This window comes from Cyrtonyx montezumae, unplaced genomic scaffold (assembly GCF_038088225.1).
Source record: "Cyrtonyx montezumae isolate F1298 unplaced genomic scaffold, pur_monq_1.0 scaffold_5, whole genome shotgun sequence".
Lineage (NCBI taxonomy): Eukaryota > Metazoa > Chordata > Aves > Galliformes > Odontophoridae > Cyrtonyx > Cyrtonyx montezumae.
Window position 1 is genome coordinate 14,460,004 of NW_027072056.1, and position 16,134 is coordinate 14,476,137.

The 16,134-nt window shown below is 46.9% G+C and overlaps 2 protein-coding genes across 4 annotated transcripts in view; both read left to right on the top strand.

Annotated features, from left to right (window-relative positions):
• The window catches only part of PSMD1 (proteasome 26S subunit, non-ATPase 1), a 59,987-nt gene extending 52,355 nt beyond the window's left edge, over positions 1 to 7,632 (top strand). Inside the window, exons 21-25 of the mRNA XM_065748510.1 lie at positions 620 to 712; positions 2,252 to 2,344; positions 4,083 to 4,229; positions 6,532 to 6,686; positions 7,424 to 7,632. Of these exons, the coding sequence (XP_065604582.1) occupies positions 620 to 712; positions 2,252 to 2,344; positions 4,083 to 4,229; positions 6,532 to 6,678 (480 nt within the window). The 3' untranslated portion in view covers positions 6,679 to 6,686; positions 7,424 to 7,632. The remainder of the gene's footprint in view (positions 1 to 619; positions 713 to 2,251; positions 2,345 to 4,082; positions 4,230 to 6,531; positions 6,687 to 7,423) is intronic.
• A 7,513-nt stretch (positions 7,633 to 15,145) lies between these two features.
• The window catches only part of ARMC9 (armadillo repeat containing 9), a 57,162-nt gene continuing 56,173 nt past the window's right edge, over positions 15,146 to 16,134 (top strand). For all 3 annotated transcript variants that reach the window (XR_010622928.1, XM_065748421.1, XM_065748422.1), the window contains exon 1: positions 15,146 to 15,196. Coding sequence is in view for 2 of the 3 variants with exons in the window: in XM_065748421.1 (XP_065604493.1) it covers positions 15,146 to 15,196 (51 nt within the window). In the remaining variant the exon portion in view is untranslated. The remainder of the gene's footprint in view (positions 15,197 to 16,134) is intronic.

The window sequence follows — 16,134 nt, forward strand, 5'->3', positions numbered from 1 at the left end:
TTCACCACACCCACCTTGCTTCCTCAGAGCAGTCCTTGGTCTCCTCTTAGTCTGTGATGTGTCATGAAGGAAGGGAGATGAGAATTCACCCTCTGAATTTGAATGGGCTGTCAGAGGGTGCTTTCTGGTCTTGCTTAAGTAGATAAGAGTAAGGCAATATGTAAAATTAGTTGCCCATCCCCAACAAGTACTGTTATTTTGCAAGAGGTGAATGTCAGGCAGTGCTTGGTCTGGTCTAGCGTGCATTAAAAGATCTTCACTTAGGTCTTAAACCAATTTTGTGCTAATACAAGCAGGCACAGCAATAACATCAAAACCACAAAAGCACTGAAACAATGAAAACAAAGCATGGTGTGAATAGCATGGAGTGTATGGAGGAGGCTAGGAGAGCTTGCCAGAGTCGAATTATAGGATAATTAAATAACATTGTTCTAGTTGAACTGTTGCCACTGATAACAGTTTCTCTGCTTCCGGAGGGGGAGAAAGGGAAGCCTGTATTCTTTATAGGATCTGTGCTTGTCTCTGCTGGAAGGAAAATTAAGCTAAAGTAATTATTATGCTGTGGACCTTTTCCCCTGCTTTTTGTCTCTAACGAATTTTTTTTAACTGTTTGTCTTAGATGCCAAAAGTCCAATACAAGTCCAACTGTAAGCCATCCACGTTTGCCTACCCCCCACCGCTGGAGGTACCAAAGGAAAAGGAGAAAGAAAAGGTATTTGCACTAGCTCTCTGTGTTGCAAAGACCAACCCCTTCTCCCTTCTAGTATAAACATTGACTTTGGTGGCACTAACAGGGAATTTGAAGAGCAAAAGAAAAATTGGCAGTTGCTGTTGTCTCTGAAAGGGAATTCTAGCTATTTTTTCCTGCTGAGCTTGGGACTTTCTGATTATGGCATAGAGCTGCTGTGCTACTGAGTTGCTGGAACCTCCCTTATCACCAGTGGTCAAGCAGAAGCATTGATTAAAACTCTTTTTTACCAGTGCACTACTGATTTATGTATCATCTGTGTGCAGCACCTAGCACAACAGCGTCCCTGTCTGTGGCATGGGCTCCAAACTGCGGCAGTAATACAAGCACTGAGAGTATTAGGTTAGACAGATCTCAGCTAGTACCATATGGAAGGACAGAAGTGTACCTGGTCTCAGGGCAGTGGGGCCATGTGCCATATGAGTGATAAGTTCTGTGGATCTCAAAAAGGTAAGTGTGAAACTGAGAACACCTTGAGATGTTAGAAAGGGAGTGGATGAGACCTATTAGATGACTACAGAACAACAATGGAAGCAATTTGTCTCCTGGCAAAAAATGGTTAAACCTTTGAGCAGCCCACAGCAGCAGGTGAAGCAGCCCTGAGGGAGCAACTGGAGCAGTGGAGAGCTCTGGCATGTCATGCTAACAAATGGAAAATGGTAAAACATTTTGTCAGAATTGATGATGGGCAGGAGAAATTTCCATGCTGACAAGGAACACAGAAATGAACTCTAAACGAAAGACAAAGTTTACTCCTCATAGCTGCATTCTCACCTTTGAATAGGATATGAATTGGATGACTCTTCTTATAAACTTCCTTGGCTGAAATGAAAACATACCACGCATCAACATTCAGCCTAGAAAGCCTCTCCAGCAAGATGACAAATACTCTTGCTCCCTGTTCCTCTGAGGAAGTTACTTACAGGGACAATTGCTGTGGACAGAGTTGTGCTCACTGGAAGTGGGGAGACATGCTGAATTCTACTAGCTGTTGCTTCTGTGTACTTTCTAACTCAGAAGTGCTGCATTTTCATGAGAGTTCATCCATAGTGCATGATGTGCATCTGCTTCTTGAAATAGCTGTCTGTTTAGGAGAGTGGAGCTACTTTTTCAATCTTTCTTAAGAGTATATATATATTTATTTACCACAGAGACTGTGGCAAGAGTTTTCCCAATTACAGGAATTCCACTTGTTACTCTGTTAAAAATACATAAGCAAAAATCTCATGTAGAGATACCAACAATAATGATTAATCCCTAAATTAGGAAGTTTGTCCTTCCTCATGTATGACTGTACCCATACTACATTTGTGTATCTGTGCCATTTGTCTAGTTTTGTGGTGCCCTGTTTGTCTCTTAAACAGAACAGTGCACAGGGAGTGAAATTTTGATGCCTGCACTGAGAACTGGCCTAGCTCTGGCTTCCCTTTGTTCCCTTGCAGGGGAGACTGATGCACTACATAGTGTTGTAGTCATACTGAATGTCTCCTCTGACATATCCAGGTTTCCACTGCTGTGCTGTCCATCACTGCAAAAGCCAAGAAGAAGGAAAAGGAGAAGGAAAAAGAGAAGAAGGAAGAAGAAAAGATGGAAGTGGTGGGTGTAAACATTGAAATTTATGTATCTTCTTCCCCCATCCCATAAAAATGAGAAAAGTGTGTCATGAGAGCTGGTGCCCACTTAACAGTGTCCCCGCTGTGACCTGCATTACAGTCAGTTCTGAGCGTATCAATACACATATCAGTGTGCTACATACACCCATTAGCATCTTGGGTGTGTGTGCTGTTACAAGCAACAGGCATTATTACTTCAAATCTATTATTTCTGAGAAATAAAGCTTCTTCAATAATGTGAAGTAACTGACTTCCTTCAAGGCAAAAGCTTATATTGTCAAATGTACGTGCAGCTAATATTTTTGATGATTCTTGACAAAGAACACTTCTTTTGTGCCCACCTAACAGCTGCAAAAATGTAAGATAACTGTAAGTGGAGAATGTGTTGTGTGCAATAGAAACCTTTCTGGTTCCAGTTTAACATCTGTATGAGAGAAGCAGTATGGTCAGGGACTTTGGGCCTCTTTAATTGTAAGAAATACACAAACAGTACATGAAGGGAGAGTGGCATAAGATCAAAGGTGTATATGTAAAATGTCTGTACTAGAGCTATGAATACTGGCCACATTGTAGGCACTGAACTTCACAGAGTTGGCTCAGAAAATGAATCACCTCTCATATGGAGGTAGAATTTCTGATTTTTCTTTTTGCTCCTTTATCACTGTTTCCTTGTCATCAAACGTTGCCTTTTCTTTAAATCATTCTTACAGCATTATAGACTAAGCAAAAATGTGCTGAGCAGATGAATGTTTCTTCCAAAAGTTTTGCAACCTACAGTTAAGTAAAGGTGTTGAGAGAAAGCAGTGTACTGGAAAGGATTCATGTGTCATGTCTGTCTACACTCTAGCTGTCTGAAAAGAATTTTTTTGGCTAAATGTAATAGAAAAACAAGGATAGCAAAAAGGGAGCTTGCTGCCACCTGCTGTGTTTGAGTTCAGTGTTTTGCAATTGTCCAAATGCTTTAGAGCTACAATTGCTTTCCTGTTTTTCTCATATGTCTGTTATGTGGCTAGTAATCCATAGCTTCCAAGAGATCTGCACAGCAACGAGCAGTCACTGTGACAGAAATTCTGCTTTACAAGATGGGCCATGCGTGTGGTGATATTCCTGATAATTTCCTATTGGTTGTCTCCATCTTTTCTCCATTTTTGTTTGCAACTCACAGATGTTCCTGAGCAGTGGAGAAAGTGCAGTCCAGGTTCTTACGTATACAAATGATGTCATGTATTTTCCTTCTGAGTTTTTGCCTCCAGCTCCTGAGTGAAGTAGCTTCTAGCTGCAGTTCCCTGGGGAGTCACTGGGGTGGAGTGGTTTTGGTTGAGCTGTTGTCGCTGCTGGTAGTGTGAAAGGTCACTGATGGTTTAAAGCAGTGAAAACGCGAGGGCAATTTTTATCAGTTTTAATATTCTCGGAAATGATATTAAAGAATCTTAAGAGTTTGAGTACAGTAAGGAGAAGCCACAGGTAAACTGTTCCACTGCCACCTCCTGTCAAACGTGCCTTCACCTGCAGTCACAAGTGAGGCATTGCCTTGTTAAAGAGTACTCAGATCCACTCTGGCATTGCTTGTGCCATCTTAGCTTGTTCCTCAGCTGGTGAGTGGTTTCTCACTGTACACTGGAAGTACTCCCTGTGTTAAGAGTATCAAGGGTCCCTTACTCTCCTGAATTTGGGTTAGAGACTGCTGTTAAAACCATGCTGATGTTCCCCTCCTGCTGCAGGATGAGACTGAAAAAAAGGATGAAAAAGAAAAGAAGAAAGAGCCTGAACCCAATTTCCAGCTTTTGGACAACCCAGCAAGAGTCATGCCTGCTCAGCTTAAAGTTCTTACCATGACAGAGAGCTGCCGGTATCAGCCTTTCAAACCAGTAAGCATCGTGTTCCTAGTTTGTGTGCTTGACAGAACATTCCCTGTGCTGGGCTTGTGCATTAGGACCTGAAGCTCTGTGTGCACTTGAAAGCACCAATTGCACGTGGTGCACCACTGTAATTTGTTTTAGAGATTTATGACCTCACTGCTGTCGTATTTCCCCTCTCTCCAAATCATCACGTGCAGTTCTACTTGGGGGGAAAGCCAGAGCTGCTACAACCCGTTTCATCATGCTGATGCTCCTTTATCTTTTTTTTTCTATCTCTTTCTTTCTTCACTTGCTGTAACCTGGAAACCAGTCAGACACACTTTGTACCCAGCAATGTCATTGATACATAAAGACTGAGACATGGCTCTTCCAATGAGCTGAAAAGTTGAATAGGCTCACAGTCAAATCAGTAAAACAAATGCATCGTGTCTTGTGCTGACGACATTAGCCCAAGGAGTAACTGACTTTTCTGTGAGACACACCATTGCAATCTGTATTGCAATCCTAATAAGTTTGTTCCTGGCCTCTAAATCTCCTGAAACAAATTCATCTGGCTTTTATTTTCATCTATAACATCCTCTGTTGGTCCCTTTTGCAGTACTGTGCATGGGAAAACTTTATTCAGAAATAGTAGCCTTGTTTTTTTCCTAGGAAAATATTTGTGTTTTTAATAAATGTATTTCCTGGAATTCCATCAGCATATCAGAATCCTCTGTGCATCATCCCCTTCCCAGACACCCTTGTTTTAGCAAATCTGTGGAAGGATCTTTCACTTCCTGTCCTCTGAAAAGAAATGACCCAACTAGTGTTTGGTTTGGGAAGATTTGCTATGCAGTCCAATAAGTGTCCTGTCATGCAGCTGACATGAGGATATCTGAAGCTTCGTAAGAAGCTGAGTCCTAATACAGAACTGGTCAGTGAGGGTGGTGCAGTTTCCTCATTTAACTCCTCCCATAAAAACAGATTTTGAGAACAGAAGAGTATTTTTTTTTTTGCTGGCATTGGGGTGTGTAACCAAGGAAGGTCTTGAAATTGAGATGTTCGGGAACTGAGATGTTTGCTCTGCTTTGGGAAATGCCAGAGTAAAAAACTTCTTTGAAATGTGTTTGTAGCATGGATTCCTGATGTGGTTCATGCTGTGATCCCAGCCAGGCATGATGCAGCACTGCCTCTTCGCACCTCGTGTTTTGGTCCTCGAGGTGCAGGGATTTGTTTTAGCCTTACAGGATGTTTGGTTGTGACCTTTGTAATTAATTCCCCTTGTTTTACGAGGTTCTGCTAATAGGATTCCTCAGTCAGTGGAAGCTGGTGATCAAGTTAGTCTCTGTTTCAGATGGCCTCCTGGGAGGCTGCTACAGAGAGAAGCTTCACTAGGCTTTGTTGCCCTTAAGATGAGCCTTATAAAGCTATTATGGTTCAATTAGTTTTCGAGTGGAAAGTGCCAGACTGAGCCTGGGGTAAAGCTGTGAATCCAGATGCCGTTTTCTATCAAACTGAGACATAGATAATGGCAATATAAAAAGCAGCTTAGATAGGCTCTGTCTGTTCCATCCCCTTATCAGGCAGGGGTCAGGGTGGATGTCAGATGCTTTGCTTTCTCAAACTTCCCTTTTTCTGAGGAAGTCTCACCTTTGGCGTAGACCCGGTCAGCAGAGGATCAGCAGATACCGTGCTGCTTCTGACATGGAATGTTGATGTGAAAGCCACCATCAGGGGCTGTTTGCTGTGACTCCTTCATGTATGGGCAGTCAAGAGAAAGGATCTGCTTTGCTTTTTGGTTCTTTTCCTGGATAGCACTGACTGATCCTTAAAGGAGCTTCACACCACAGAGAAGCAGAGCTGTGTGAATCATTATGTGCACCTATGTATGTAGGGGCACAAATGAAGTCAGGACTTTGCTTATTCTAATCTGTTTGCAAAAGCACATGAATGGCTGCTGCCTCCACTAAGACTTTCAGAATTTGGTGTCTGGCTCATGTATTCAGTGAGCTCATCATGTGGGGTGCAAACAAGCAAGGAAGTGTGAAGTACCATGCATCGGTCTGACCAAATATGAACTCTGCTTCTTATGCAACTGATTTTATCCCTGCTTGCCCAGGGCTTCAGTCTGGTGTATCTTGTAGCTAGCTACTCATGGCCTTTTTTTTCCATTGGTGTGAGTTGAGCATTCATTCCTACTGATGAGGAACTTGAGGTGTTTTATACGGCCCAGGGTGGCTGTATAATACATACGTTTGTGTCTGTGGCCATAACCACTCCACCATGAGGCAGAAGCAAGCAGCTTCTAACACTCGTTGTCCTTGTTCTACAGCTTTCCATCGGGGGCATCATCATTCTGAAGGACACCAGTGAGGATATGGAGGAGCTGGTTGAACCTGTGGCAGCTCACGGTCCAAAGATTGAGGAAGAGGAGCAGGAACCTGAACCACCAGAGCCCTTTGAGTACATTGATGATTAAGACATGAGGTACAGCATAGTGTGCACCTTTATTGAATCCAAGTAAAGGAAAGGAAACATTGAAGAGTTTGGTAGCAATAGAAGGGGAAGCCCACTGTTCTGGATAAGGCCTTATACAGTCCTACTGGATCTGGTCTCTTATCACACAGGCTTGTCTGCTCTTATATAGAACATCCCTGGGCAGAGTCTGAGCAGAAATGTAGGGTCACAGACGATGGCTGAGCTGGAAATAATCAGCTCATGAAGAATGATCTCAGAGGGACAAGTGGTTTATATAACAAAGTTGTCATCTACTTGACCTCAGTGTGGCAGAACTGATCAAAAGAGAACTGCTCTGCTGTGCTGAGTTGCTTTGTGTTCCCAACAGTTCTTAGCAGAATTTAAAGACAGTTCAGTCATGAGCTCGCTGGTGCTGTCTGAGTCTCATAGTAATGATCCTTGTATATCTGTTCAAGGCAGTGAATAGTGTAGTTCTTAGGTCCCCTGGTTAAAGTGCCTCAGCTGGTGTGCAGGTTTCTCACTGAGAGGCAGAAAATCAGTTTCTTTATTTCCAGATATGGGCTGGCATGTGCCAGTGTTCCCAAGAGCAAAGATTATGCTCACGAATTGGTGGATGGGTGGGAAAGCAGACTCACTTCTACAAACTGTAAATGTTGCATCAGGGGCAGACTGGGGTGAATGTGGGGCTAACCACAAGAAGTCTTTGTTAAATACACTTGCTTTTCTGGTCTCTCCCTCTTCTCCAGGATCACATCCTTTAAAGAAGACACTATGCTTGATATCAGAAAGACAGACATGAAGACCTTCCTATGGAGATCTGCTGTTCAGTGCATGCAGCCCCAATCTGTGCTGAGCTAAAGCTGATAGTCCGTGTTTTATGGTTGAAGAACAGATATATGCTATTTAGTGTACTCTTTCACAAAACATTGTTTTCAAATAAATATATTAAAAACTCTTGACAGAAGACTTGATACTTGAAGGGAAAAAAGAAAAGGGAAGGCTAGCAATGTCCTCTTCTGCTCTTCTTGAACCTTAGACTCAAGTTGTGCAGAGTAGTTGAAATCTCTGCACATCTGTGCTTTCTGTAGCACTCCCTTAGGCTGACCAAGGTCATCAGCTAAAGTCTGGTCCAGCCACAGCACTGCTGCAACACAGATGGAAGACCTCTACCTGCCAGCAGTTGTCTTAGATGAGATCTGCTTCCAAAATATCTCCATCGTACTGAGTTTGTGCTGATCTTCCTCCTTGCTCATCCCAGTTTTCCTGTGTCAGTGTGGGGCTGACAGAAGGGCTGTGGATATTAGTGGTGAGGAAATGGAGACACATTTCTCTTTGTTTCAGGGAATCCCTTTTGTGTGTGCTTTCACCAGGTATGAGCAAAGTAGGCAATGTGAGCAGGCAGCTAGAAATGCATTACAGACCCAGATGGGGTGAATCCAGACATACAAATCGTAGCACTGATGTACATCATTAGCCAAGGGAGAGTTTACACTTAGGGGTATGGAATGAGCAGCAGTCAGAAGGAAAGAATGCAGCTTGAGGGTTCACTGTGGGACCAGCCAGGCCTTCACCTGAGGGGCTGTAATGCTTCACAGGTTGTATCACCAGTGAGCCAGAAACTGCAGCCCTGGTGAGCTGTAAGCCAGCTGCTGGTCTGTGCCGCATCACTTGAAACAGCACGTAAAGGGAATGGGGCTTTTATCCTGTGTATGTGGGAGTATCTTGCTACATGGGAACATCCTGCAGGCTCGTGTATCGGTAGAAATGGAAGACAAATCTTGCATGTAGTGCCTGGGAGTTTTTCCAGTAGATAGTTTATTTTGGAGGATGTTACTATAGCAATAGAATAGTCTGCCTTTGTTCTCTGCAAAGCTTAAGCGGTGCCGAGCAGAGGTATGGGACTGAAAGCCAACTTTGAATCCTAGGCTTCAGTCAGGTCCCTGAAGTTGAAATGTTGTCTCAGTAGGGGTGCTGGCCAGAGCTCTCTGTTCTCTGTGTGATCCCAAACTGTTCTCCTGCAGAGCAGAGCTGAGAATGAACCTGAAATATCTACAGACAACACCAGTGGAGGTAAAAGTGAGAACAGAGGGAGTCATTGCTCTAGTCCAATGGTTGTTAGACTTAAGACCCAGGTACTGTGGTGCAGGAAACAAGCCACACTAATGTAAACTATGGGAGTCTTTCCAGTGCTTTAATTTCTTTCCTGTGTTAATGTGTATCCCTTATTTCTGCATGTTCTGCTGATGCCAACCAGTGTGTTAATTGTGTTTTTCAGGTGGTCTGTTTATAATACCTCACGTCACTTAAAAAGCACTGCAGAGGAAAGGATGCCAGGAGGCAAAAGATACCCACACATTTCAGCTCATTCAGCCTGCTGGATGGGCAGATATTTTGGGGAGATTTCTTGAGTCCATACAGAAGTGCTGTGAAAAGCTGGCTTGGAAAGATCCACAGTTCTGTACTGATGCCTTGGCCACGCCAGCTTCTGTTCACAGGAGTTTTTGCTGAGTCTTTCATACTTTAACATGTCCCAGGCTAACCAGTGTGTTTCTTGTACTTGGTACAGTTTGGTTCTCAGTGTGGCTACATACATCTGCACAGAGCAATTCCCACTGAGACATATAATGCTTGGGGCACCATCCAGCAGACTTAATTCTTGTGCGTAATGATTTTCTTGTGCCTGTAAGACCTCTCCTGCCTCTGGAAGTGATGTTTCCTGGAGCTCCCTTGGCCACGAGCAAATGTAAAACCCTCAGACTGCCCCAAACTGATTTCCGAGCTACTACTCTAGGGGCACCTGGTAGGGTTGTGCTTAATGGCCGTATATTTAGAGGAGCTGTTGGTGGCTGAAAGAAAAATGTCAGAAGTGTTAGGCTGGGGACTGTGGGAGGGAAATCTGGGTATTTCCCATCTATTGACACTTCCCCATTTCTGCATTTGCTCTGTTTCATTTTTGCTGCATGAAGGTATGTGGAGAACTGCATGGTTTAGGATTGACACCACAAAGGGAACATGTAGAAAAGCATCTGCTGTCCTGACTTTCTTTCCAGGACTGCTCAGCATTTTTCTGCTCAGGAGAACGTCAACAGTCCTGGAAGAGGAGGCGAGGGGAGGGTGGAGAGCAGCTGGAGGGGCACTGCCCCATAGAGAAGGACAGAGCTGGTGAATTACCAAGTGCCTAGTAGGGTGAAGGAGGCAAAGGCAATGGCTGAGGATTGAGAATTCACTCCTCTCAAAGCAGGACGTTGCATGGTAAGTGGTTTTCAAAGACTTCAGAGCCTTTCTGCACCTTTGTTTATTAGATGGGGCTGCTGGTGCATTAGGGGTTTCCCTTTGGGGACTTTCCTGGCTGGCCTCAGCTGAGCTCTGTGCAGTCAGAGCTGCCTGGGTTGGATCCCACCCCTTCATCAGTGTGTGCTCAGGGGCCTGACCAGCTCCCCTGGGGCAGATGGGGCTGGCCACTGCAGGGCAAGCTCGGTGTGGTGCCTGAGGGATGGAGGCAACCGCTGGCGTTATGTCTGGTTTAGAGAATGTGTGGGGGGAACCCACTGCTGTAAATATTGTCAGTTAGCCCCAGTGACTCTCCAGCAATGATTTCTTAAGAGGTATTGCTCTCCTGGACCCATGTGGGGGGGACCCACCCCTGGGGTGCTTGCCAGGGGCTAATTGGATCTGATGCTCCTGGGTCTCCCTGGAGGGAGAGGCAGAGGTGGCAGGAAGCACATTTCTGTCATTGTTGAGTAATGGGCCTTGTCCCACTGAACCCCGGTGACAAGTCACTCCAAAACCCGTGCAGCTTCTGACAGATCCAGGATGCACTGGTCATCTCCATGGCTAACTCAGTTGGCTTTCTCAGTTGGGCACTGTACTGGGCGGAGTGGTAAGGATGGAGGTGTTGGAGGCTGTGCTCCCAGGGCAGGGCTTATCTGATCATAGCTGAGTCGCCCTCCCTATCTCTGCCCTCTCATCCAGGCCCAGGCAAAGCCCTTCCTCCTGGCCATGGAATGCCAAGGTTGGGCGCCACTGATAATGATGATGACTTGGTCATTTATCTGCCTGTATCCTGCAGGCTGAAGGACTGCCGCCCAGACCTCAGCCTCCCCCGGGGCTGTTGCTGGTCAGCTGCTGACAGTGCCAGCTTTCTGGAACTGGTGGGACTGGGCTGGCCCCACCTCAGCTCCTCAGGCGAGGAGAAGCAGCCTCAGCCCCTGCTGTTTGGTTCCAGCTCAGGGCTGGCTTGACTTCGCTTCTGAAATCTGCTCTGCATGGGCAAATGGTCCAACTGGCAGGAGCCCAGGTCTGTATTCCAGTTCCTGGCACTGGCTGCACAACTAAAACTTTGTTCTGTTTTGCTTAAAAGAAGCACTGTGCATGTACTTAGATTAGCCATCGGAATCTCCTGCAGCGAGCAGGGGGATCAGTGTTACCCACCTATTGCAGAGGGGCAGCTCATGGCAAATCATCCCTCTGCCAAAGCCCTCTGGACATCTGATAGAGGTCCTGGAAGCGATGAACAACCAAACCTCATGGGCTTTGGCTGATGGAGCCACTGCCCCACGTGTGTGCACGTGTTTAACACAGACCTCTGTCATTCCTTTATGTTGCAGAAAATGGATGGCAGAATAGCTATACCCTGAGTACAGATGAGGTGGGACCTGGCATCCAGGAAACTCTGGAGCTTGCTGCCCACAGTCTTGGTTCTGGGCAAAGCCATTTTGTGCAACAGCATCCCTGGCCAAGGATATAAATAGCTGCTCTGGTGACCCAGGGAAGAACCGCCATAAGGCACAGAGTTAATTGTCAGCTGAAATTATGGAGACATTGTTCTTCTAAAGATAACCTACAAAGGATGAAGCATAGAGCAATTTTTTCCCCTTCACAGAGAAGAAAAAAAGACCTGAAATATTGATGCAATGTCTTTGTTTTCAGTGTTAGGGTGGCTCTCCCGTTTAGCTGTTTTTCTCCCTTCCTTGTCAATGAGAATCAAGATGAATTAACTTTTTGTTTCTCCACCATGTCTTCCCAGAAGAGGAGCTGAGATAGCTCTGGTTGGGCTGGGCAAATTCTCTGTTTTCTTTAACTTCACATAGAGACCTACTTTGTTTTTAGCTAAAGCATGAAATCTGGGGCCCAGGGATGAAGGAGGAGTTGCAGAAAATAACTTGCTGGAAACATCTGCATAAGAACATGAAAGTTCATGCGTTCATTCATAGTGGAAACCTGCTGCTTGCTCCTCTTCCAGGCTTGGGGATTCTGCAATTTGCCCCTGATCAATCAGATGACTTCTGTGACCAGCTGGAAAGCTCACCCCGCTGCCTCCTTCCTGCATCCCATGGCACCACATCAGAGTAACTGCTGTGCCTCTCCTGGTCAGGGACTTTGGTTACAGGAAATTACTGGAGAAGGGTTTGCGTATAAATAGCCTGGCATGGGGCTGTCTGCGTCCTTCTAGGGTGAGGTGGAGAGAGGTGAAGCTGGGCAGCAGCTACGCAAATCCAGGGAGACAGAGCAGCTTTGTGACAGCCTGATGCTGCAGAAAACAGAGAGGTTCTGCAACCCATTGCCTCACTTTTCCTTGCAGAGGGCCCTTGGGGTTACATTGCTGTGTAAGTCAAAATAAGAGCAGTGTCTGACCTCAGTCCAAGCAAACCTTTGCCCTGGACAGTCCTATTAAGAGCCAGACCGTGCTCCAAACCCAACCAGCAGTAAGGTGCCATCCACTGAAAGCACTAATGACTTCTTATTCATTGTCTAAATACTCTTTTTAAAATCTCTGTTGAAAATCCAAGCCAAAACCTTTTTTATCAAGTAAAAGCTGAAGTTTGACTCATAAAATAACAGGACGTTTAAGCTTTGAAAAATGCTCTTGCCTGGCTTTCTTTTATTTCTAGTGCAACCAGATGGAAAGGCTACTGAAAGAAGACGTTTCCTGTAGAAAATGCCACCTGGGCACAGGAAATAGCAATCTGTTTTTCAGTTGGGCAGCAGCTTACCATCCCACCCAGCCCCAGGATCACTCAGCTCCACAGCAGAGGTGACAGTACCACCTGTCCACAGGAAAAACTTAAAACGCAGAGCTGCTCGATACCCCAGGCAATGACAGATGTCCTCCCATGGCTCTTCAGGTCTGAGGCACAAGCTTTGCATCTTCCTGACCTTACACCACATGCTGGCACTTAGTGGCACACTAATTGTCTTGATTGGAATACAGACTTCCCAGCACCTCCTAGCATTTCCCTGGTGCTTTCTAAAAGCATTCCCATGCTAAGAATTTAGACAAGGCCATAGGAATTTCCCACCACTTTTTGGAACTTCTTCACCATCTCTGGGAATATCCTTGTTCATTCCAGGGATTTCACAGAGCTTTGTAGGAATCACAGGTTGGAATGCCAGGGTACTTTCTGAATGTTTTGGAGTGCTTCCTAGCAATTTCAGCATACTGTCACACACTTTTCCAGCACTTTCTAGGCCTTTCCTTGTGCTTTCTAGGAAATCTCAGGTGCTTCTTAGGAAACAAGGAGTCATTTCTAAGTATCTAAGCACTTTCTAAGGACTGCAGAACATTTTCTGAACGTTTCCCAGTACTTTCTAGGAATTCTCCTTTGCTTTCTAGAAATTACAGACTGCCTTCTAGGCATTGCTGAGTGCTTTCTAAGACTTGCATTGTGTTTCCCAGGAGTATGTTTGATCCAAAAGCCAGGCTGCCAGCATTTTCCAAGAAGCCACTGGGCTAAACTGCTTTCTGTCTGCAGCACACAGCATCTACTCCGAGAACAAACAGAAGAGGACCTACCTACCCTGACTCTGAACAGTGAGTGATACCGTGGCATACCCTGGAAGTGGAGCAGTCTGTTGAGCTCCTGCCACAATTCAGATGTTTTTTTGATGTCTGGAATTCTCAGCACAAATAAACCCAGGGTTATGGTGAAACAGAGAGGGAAAGATGTCCCTGCCTGAGCTCAGCCAACACGTTCCTTCTCTGCATATACAGACCTGGCTCAAACCACTCTGTCCCTCACCTGGATAACCACTCTTTGTGGAGGGAAGGCATGGCAGAAAGGTAGATCTACAGGGCTGCATCTGCCCTGCATAAGGTATTTCACATCTTGGTTTCCTTTCCCAAAGAACAGCAATTGAATTCAGTGTTTTACCCTCAAATGCCAACCCACTGCAGGCGGGTATATTTGTAGCAGTGGTGAAATGGTAATTCCCACGAGTTAAGGATGGTGTCCTGTTGCCTGCTTACCCAAGGGGACGTGTTTATGTCATAACTGTTCTCCATCACCTCGCTCTTTCCCAACGTTTATCCTATGTTGATAATTTAAGATCTGACAGGAATGTCCAAGGGTTAGGGTTGGGTTGTTCTTTTCCCTCGGCCTTCAGTATAGAACTAAAATAAAAACCCTTGGATGACTGGCCTAGGGCCAGCGCCCTGAACCACATTCATACTGGAGCGCAGTGTCGGAAAGTTAAGTCGGGCTGGGAAACGGTCTCAGCAGAGAGCAGAGCCTCTGAGCTGTGCGGTGAGCTCAGCTTCTGCTTCCTGCGAGGCTGCGGTTCAACGTCTGGGGCAAACGCAGCGCACTGCAGTCTGCTTTCTGCACACGGCATCCCGTCGCGCCGGCCTGAGGGGGTGGGGAAAGGGGGAGGGTGTGCTCACCCAGCAAGATGAGAGCACAGGAACACAAAGCTGCACAGATGAGACCAAAATCTCAGGCAGGACGTCACCGATGATAGGTTTTTCTGCTTCTAGCGAACGCGTCTCTAACTGTGGGTTCCTGCAGGGCGGTCCCTCCAGCTGTGGCTGCGCGGGGCTGTGCTCAGCCGCCCGAAGCAGACTGCCGTGCCCGCTGTCCTTGCTGCCTCTCTAAAAGCGCTCTGACGCGCTGTGCGGTAAGCGGAGCACGTAATCTTCGCCCGTTCGTTGCTCTGAGCAGACTGAGAGCTGCCGTTCCCTTCACATCCCGCCGCCTGCCGTCGCGGTGCTGCAGCCCGATGGTTGCTCGGCTGCCGTGACGCGCTGCGTAACCGCGCACGGCCTGCAGAGCTCTTAGGCGACCGTCCGCATTGGGTGAGCAACATTTGAGAGACGGAACTGGGAGAAAGCAACTGTTTAGCGAAACCAGACCGTTGTTATGGCGGCAGAAAACGGAGAGAGGAACTGAGGAGCAGCCGCGAAGCCACCGTCTCCGGCACGTGACTTCAAACTCCGGCACGTGACTTCTTCAATCTCCGCTTGCGATTGGCCGAGCGCGATCATGTGCTGCAGGATGGGGGCGGGACGTGCGGCGGCGGTTGCCATAGCGACCGGAGGAGGCGGCGGGCGGGCGGGTAGGCCGCGGCGGTGCCGCTCCAGTTCCGAGCCGGTTCGGGTCCGGCGGTGCCGGCCGAGGTGCGGCAGTGCGCCTTGCTGCCGGCCGGATCCTCCCTGCAGCTTCATCCGCTGAGCGCGGCGGTGCTACCAGGCGATGGGCGACGTGCTGGCTTACGAGGCTGAGTTGCTGGGCTTAGTGAGAGAGGTTGGTGTCCGCTTTGATTCTTCCTTTCAGCTGCAGCGAGCGCGGAGCGCGGCACGGCGCGTTGCCAGGGAGGCCTTTGTTAAAGGAGCACTCGACCGCGTCCGCAGGCGGCTGTGGGGTGCGGGTCCCGCTCGTGGTACTGCGAGGCCCTTCAGCTGCTGCTTAATCCTGCGCGTGATCGCGGTCACACGTGGGTGTGTGCCCCCAGGAGCTGGCACGGCCCGGGATGAAAGTCTGAGATCGTGATCTCCGTGGCTGAATGCACGCGGGGTCAGCGAGGCAGCCCTCTCCCCACGTTGCCCAGGAGAACGTAGTTCCAAAGTGTGCATCGCTGAGCAGCTTGATCACTGAATGGCTTAGGATGGAAATGACATGCAGGAGTGTTGAATTCCAGCACTCAGAGCTGCACCTCCAGGGATGGGGCACCTGCAGCTCTGTGGGCAGCCTGAAAAGGTCCTATGGAAAAAACACTCTTTGGAAGGTGGGCATCTCTCTGGCAGTCTGTGCTTTTGCCTTCAGATGAGTTATCTGTTGTTTGAAACAGTGATGCTTGTTCCTGCCTCAGTCAACACTGTGTTAGCAGCCTGATTTAGGGCCCTAAGTGTGCAGCAGGCTAACAGCTTATTAACTCCTGCCTAACAACTATAAAGCAGCAAAATAATTTGAAGCCTAAATCATTTTTGGATCTCAGCATATAAATCTAGAAAGAATTTTAAGTACTTAATCATTAATATAGCACCGTTTATGTTAACAACAAGAAAGCAAACTGTTTCTCTTCTCTACGGCCATATTCAAGCTTGCAAGGTGAGATGTGGTGTCTTGCCTCAGCAACCAGTGCCTAAATCTCCTGAGATGGGAGAGAGAAGATGTGTGATGTGGTGACTGTGAGTGGTGGGAGGAAGACAGAAGGCTGCTGATCTCTTCTTCAGAGTAGTACT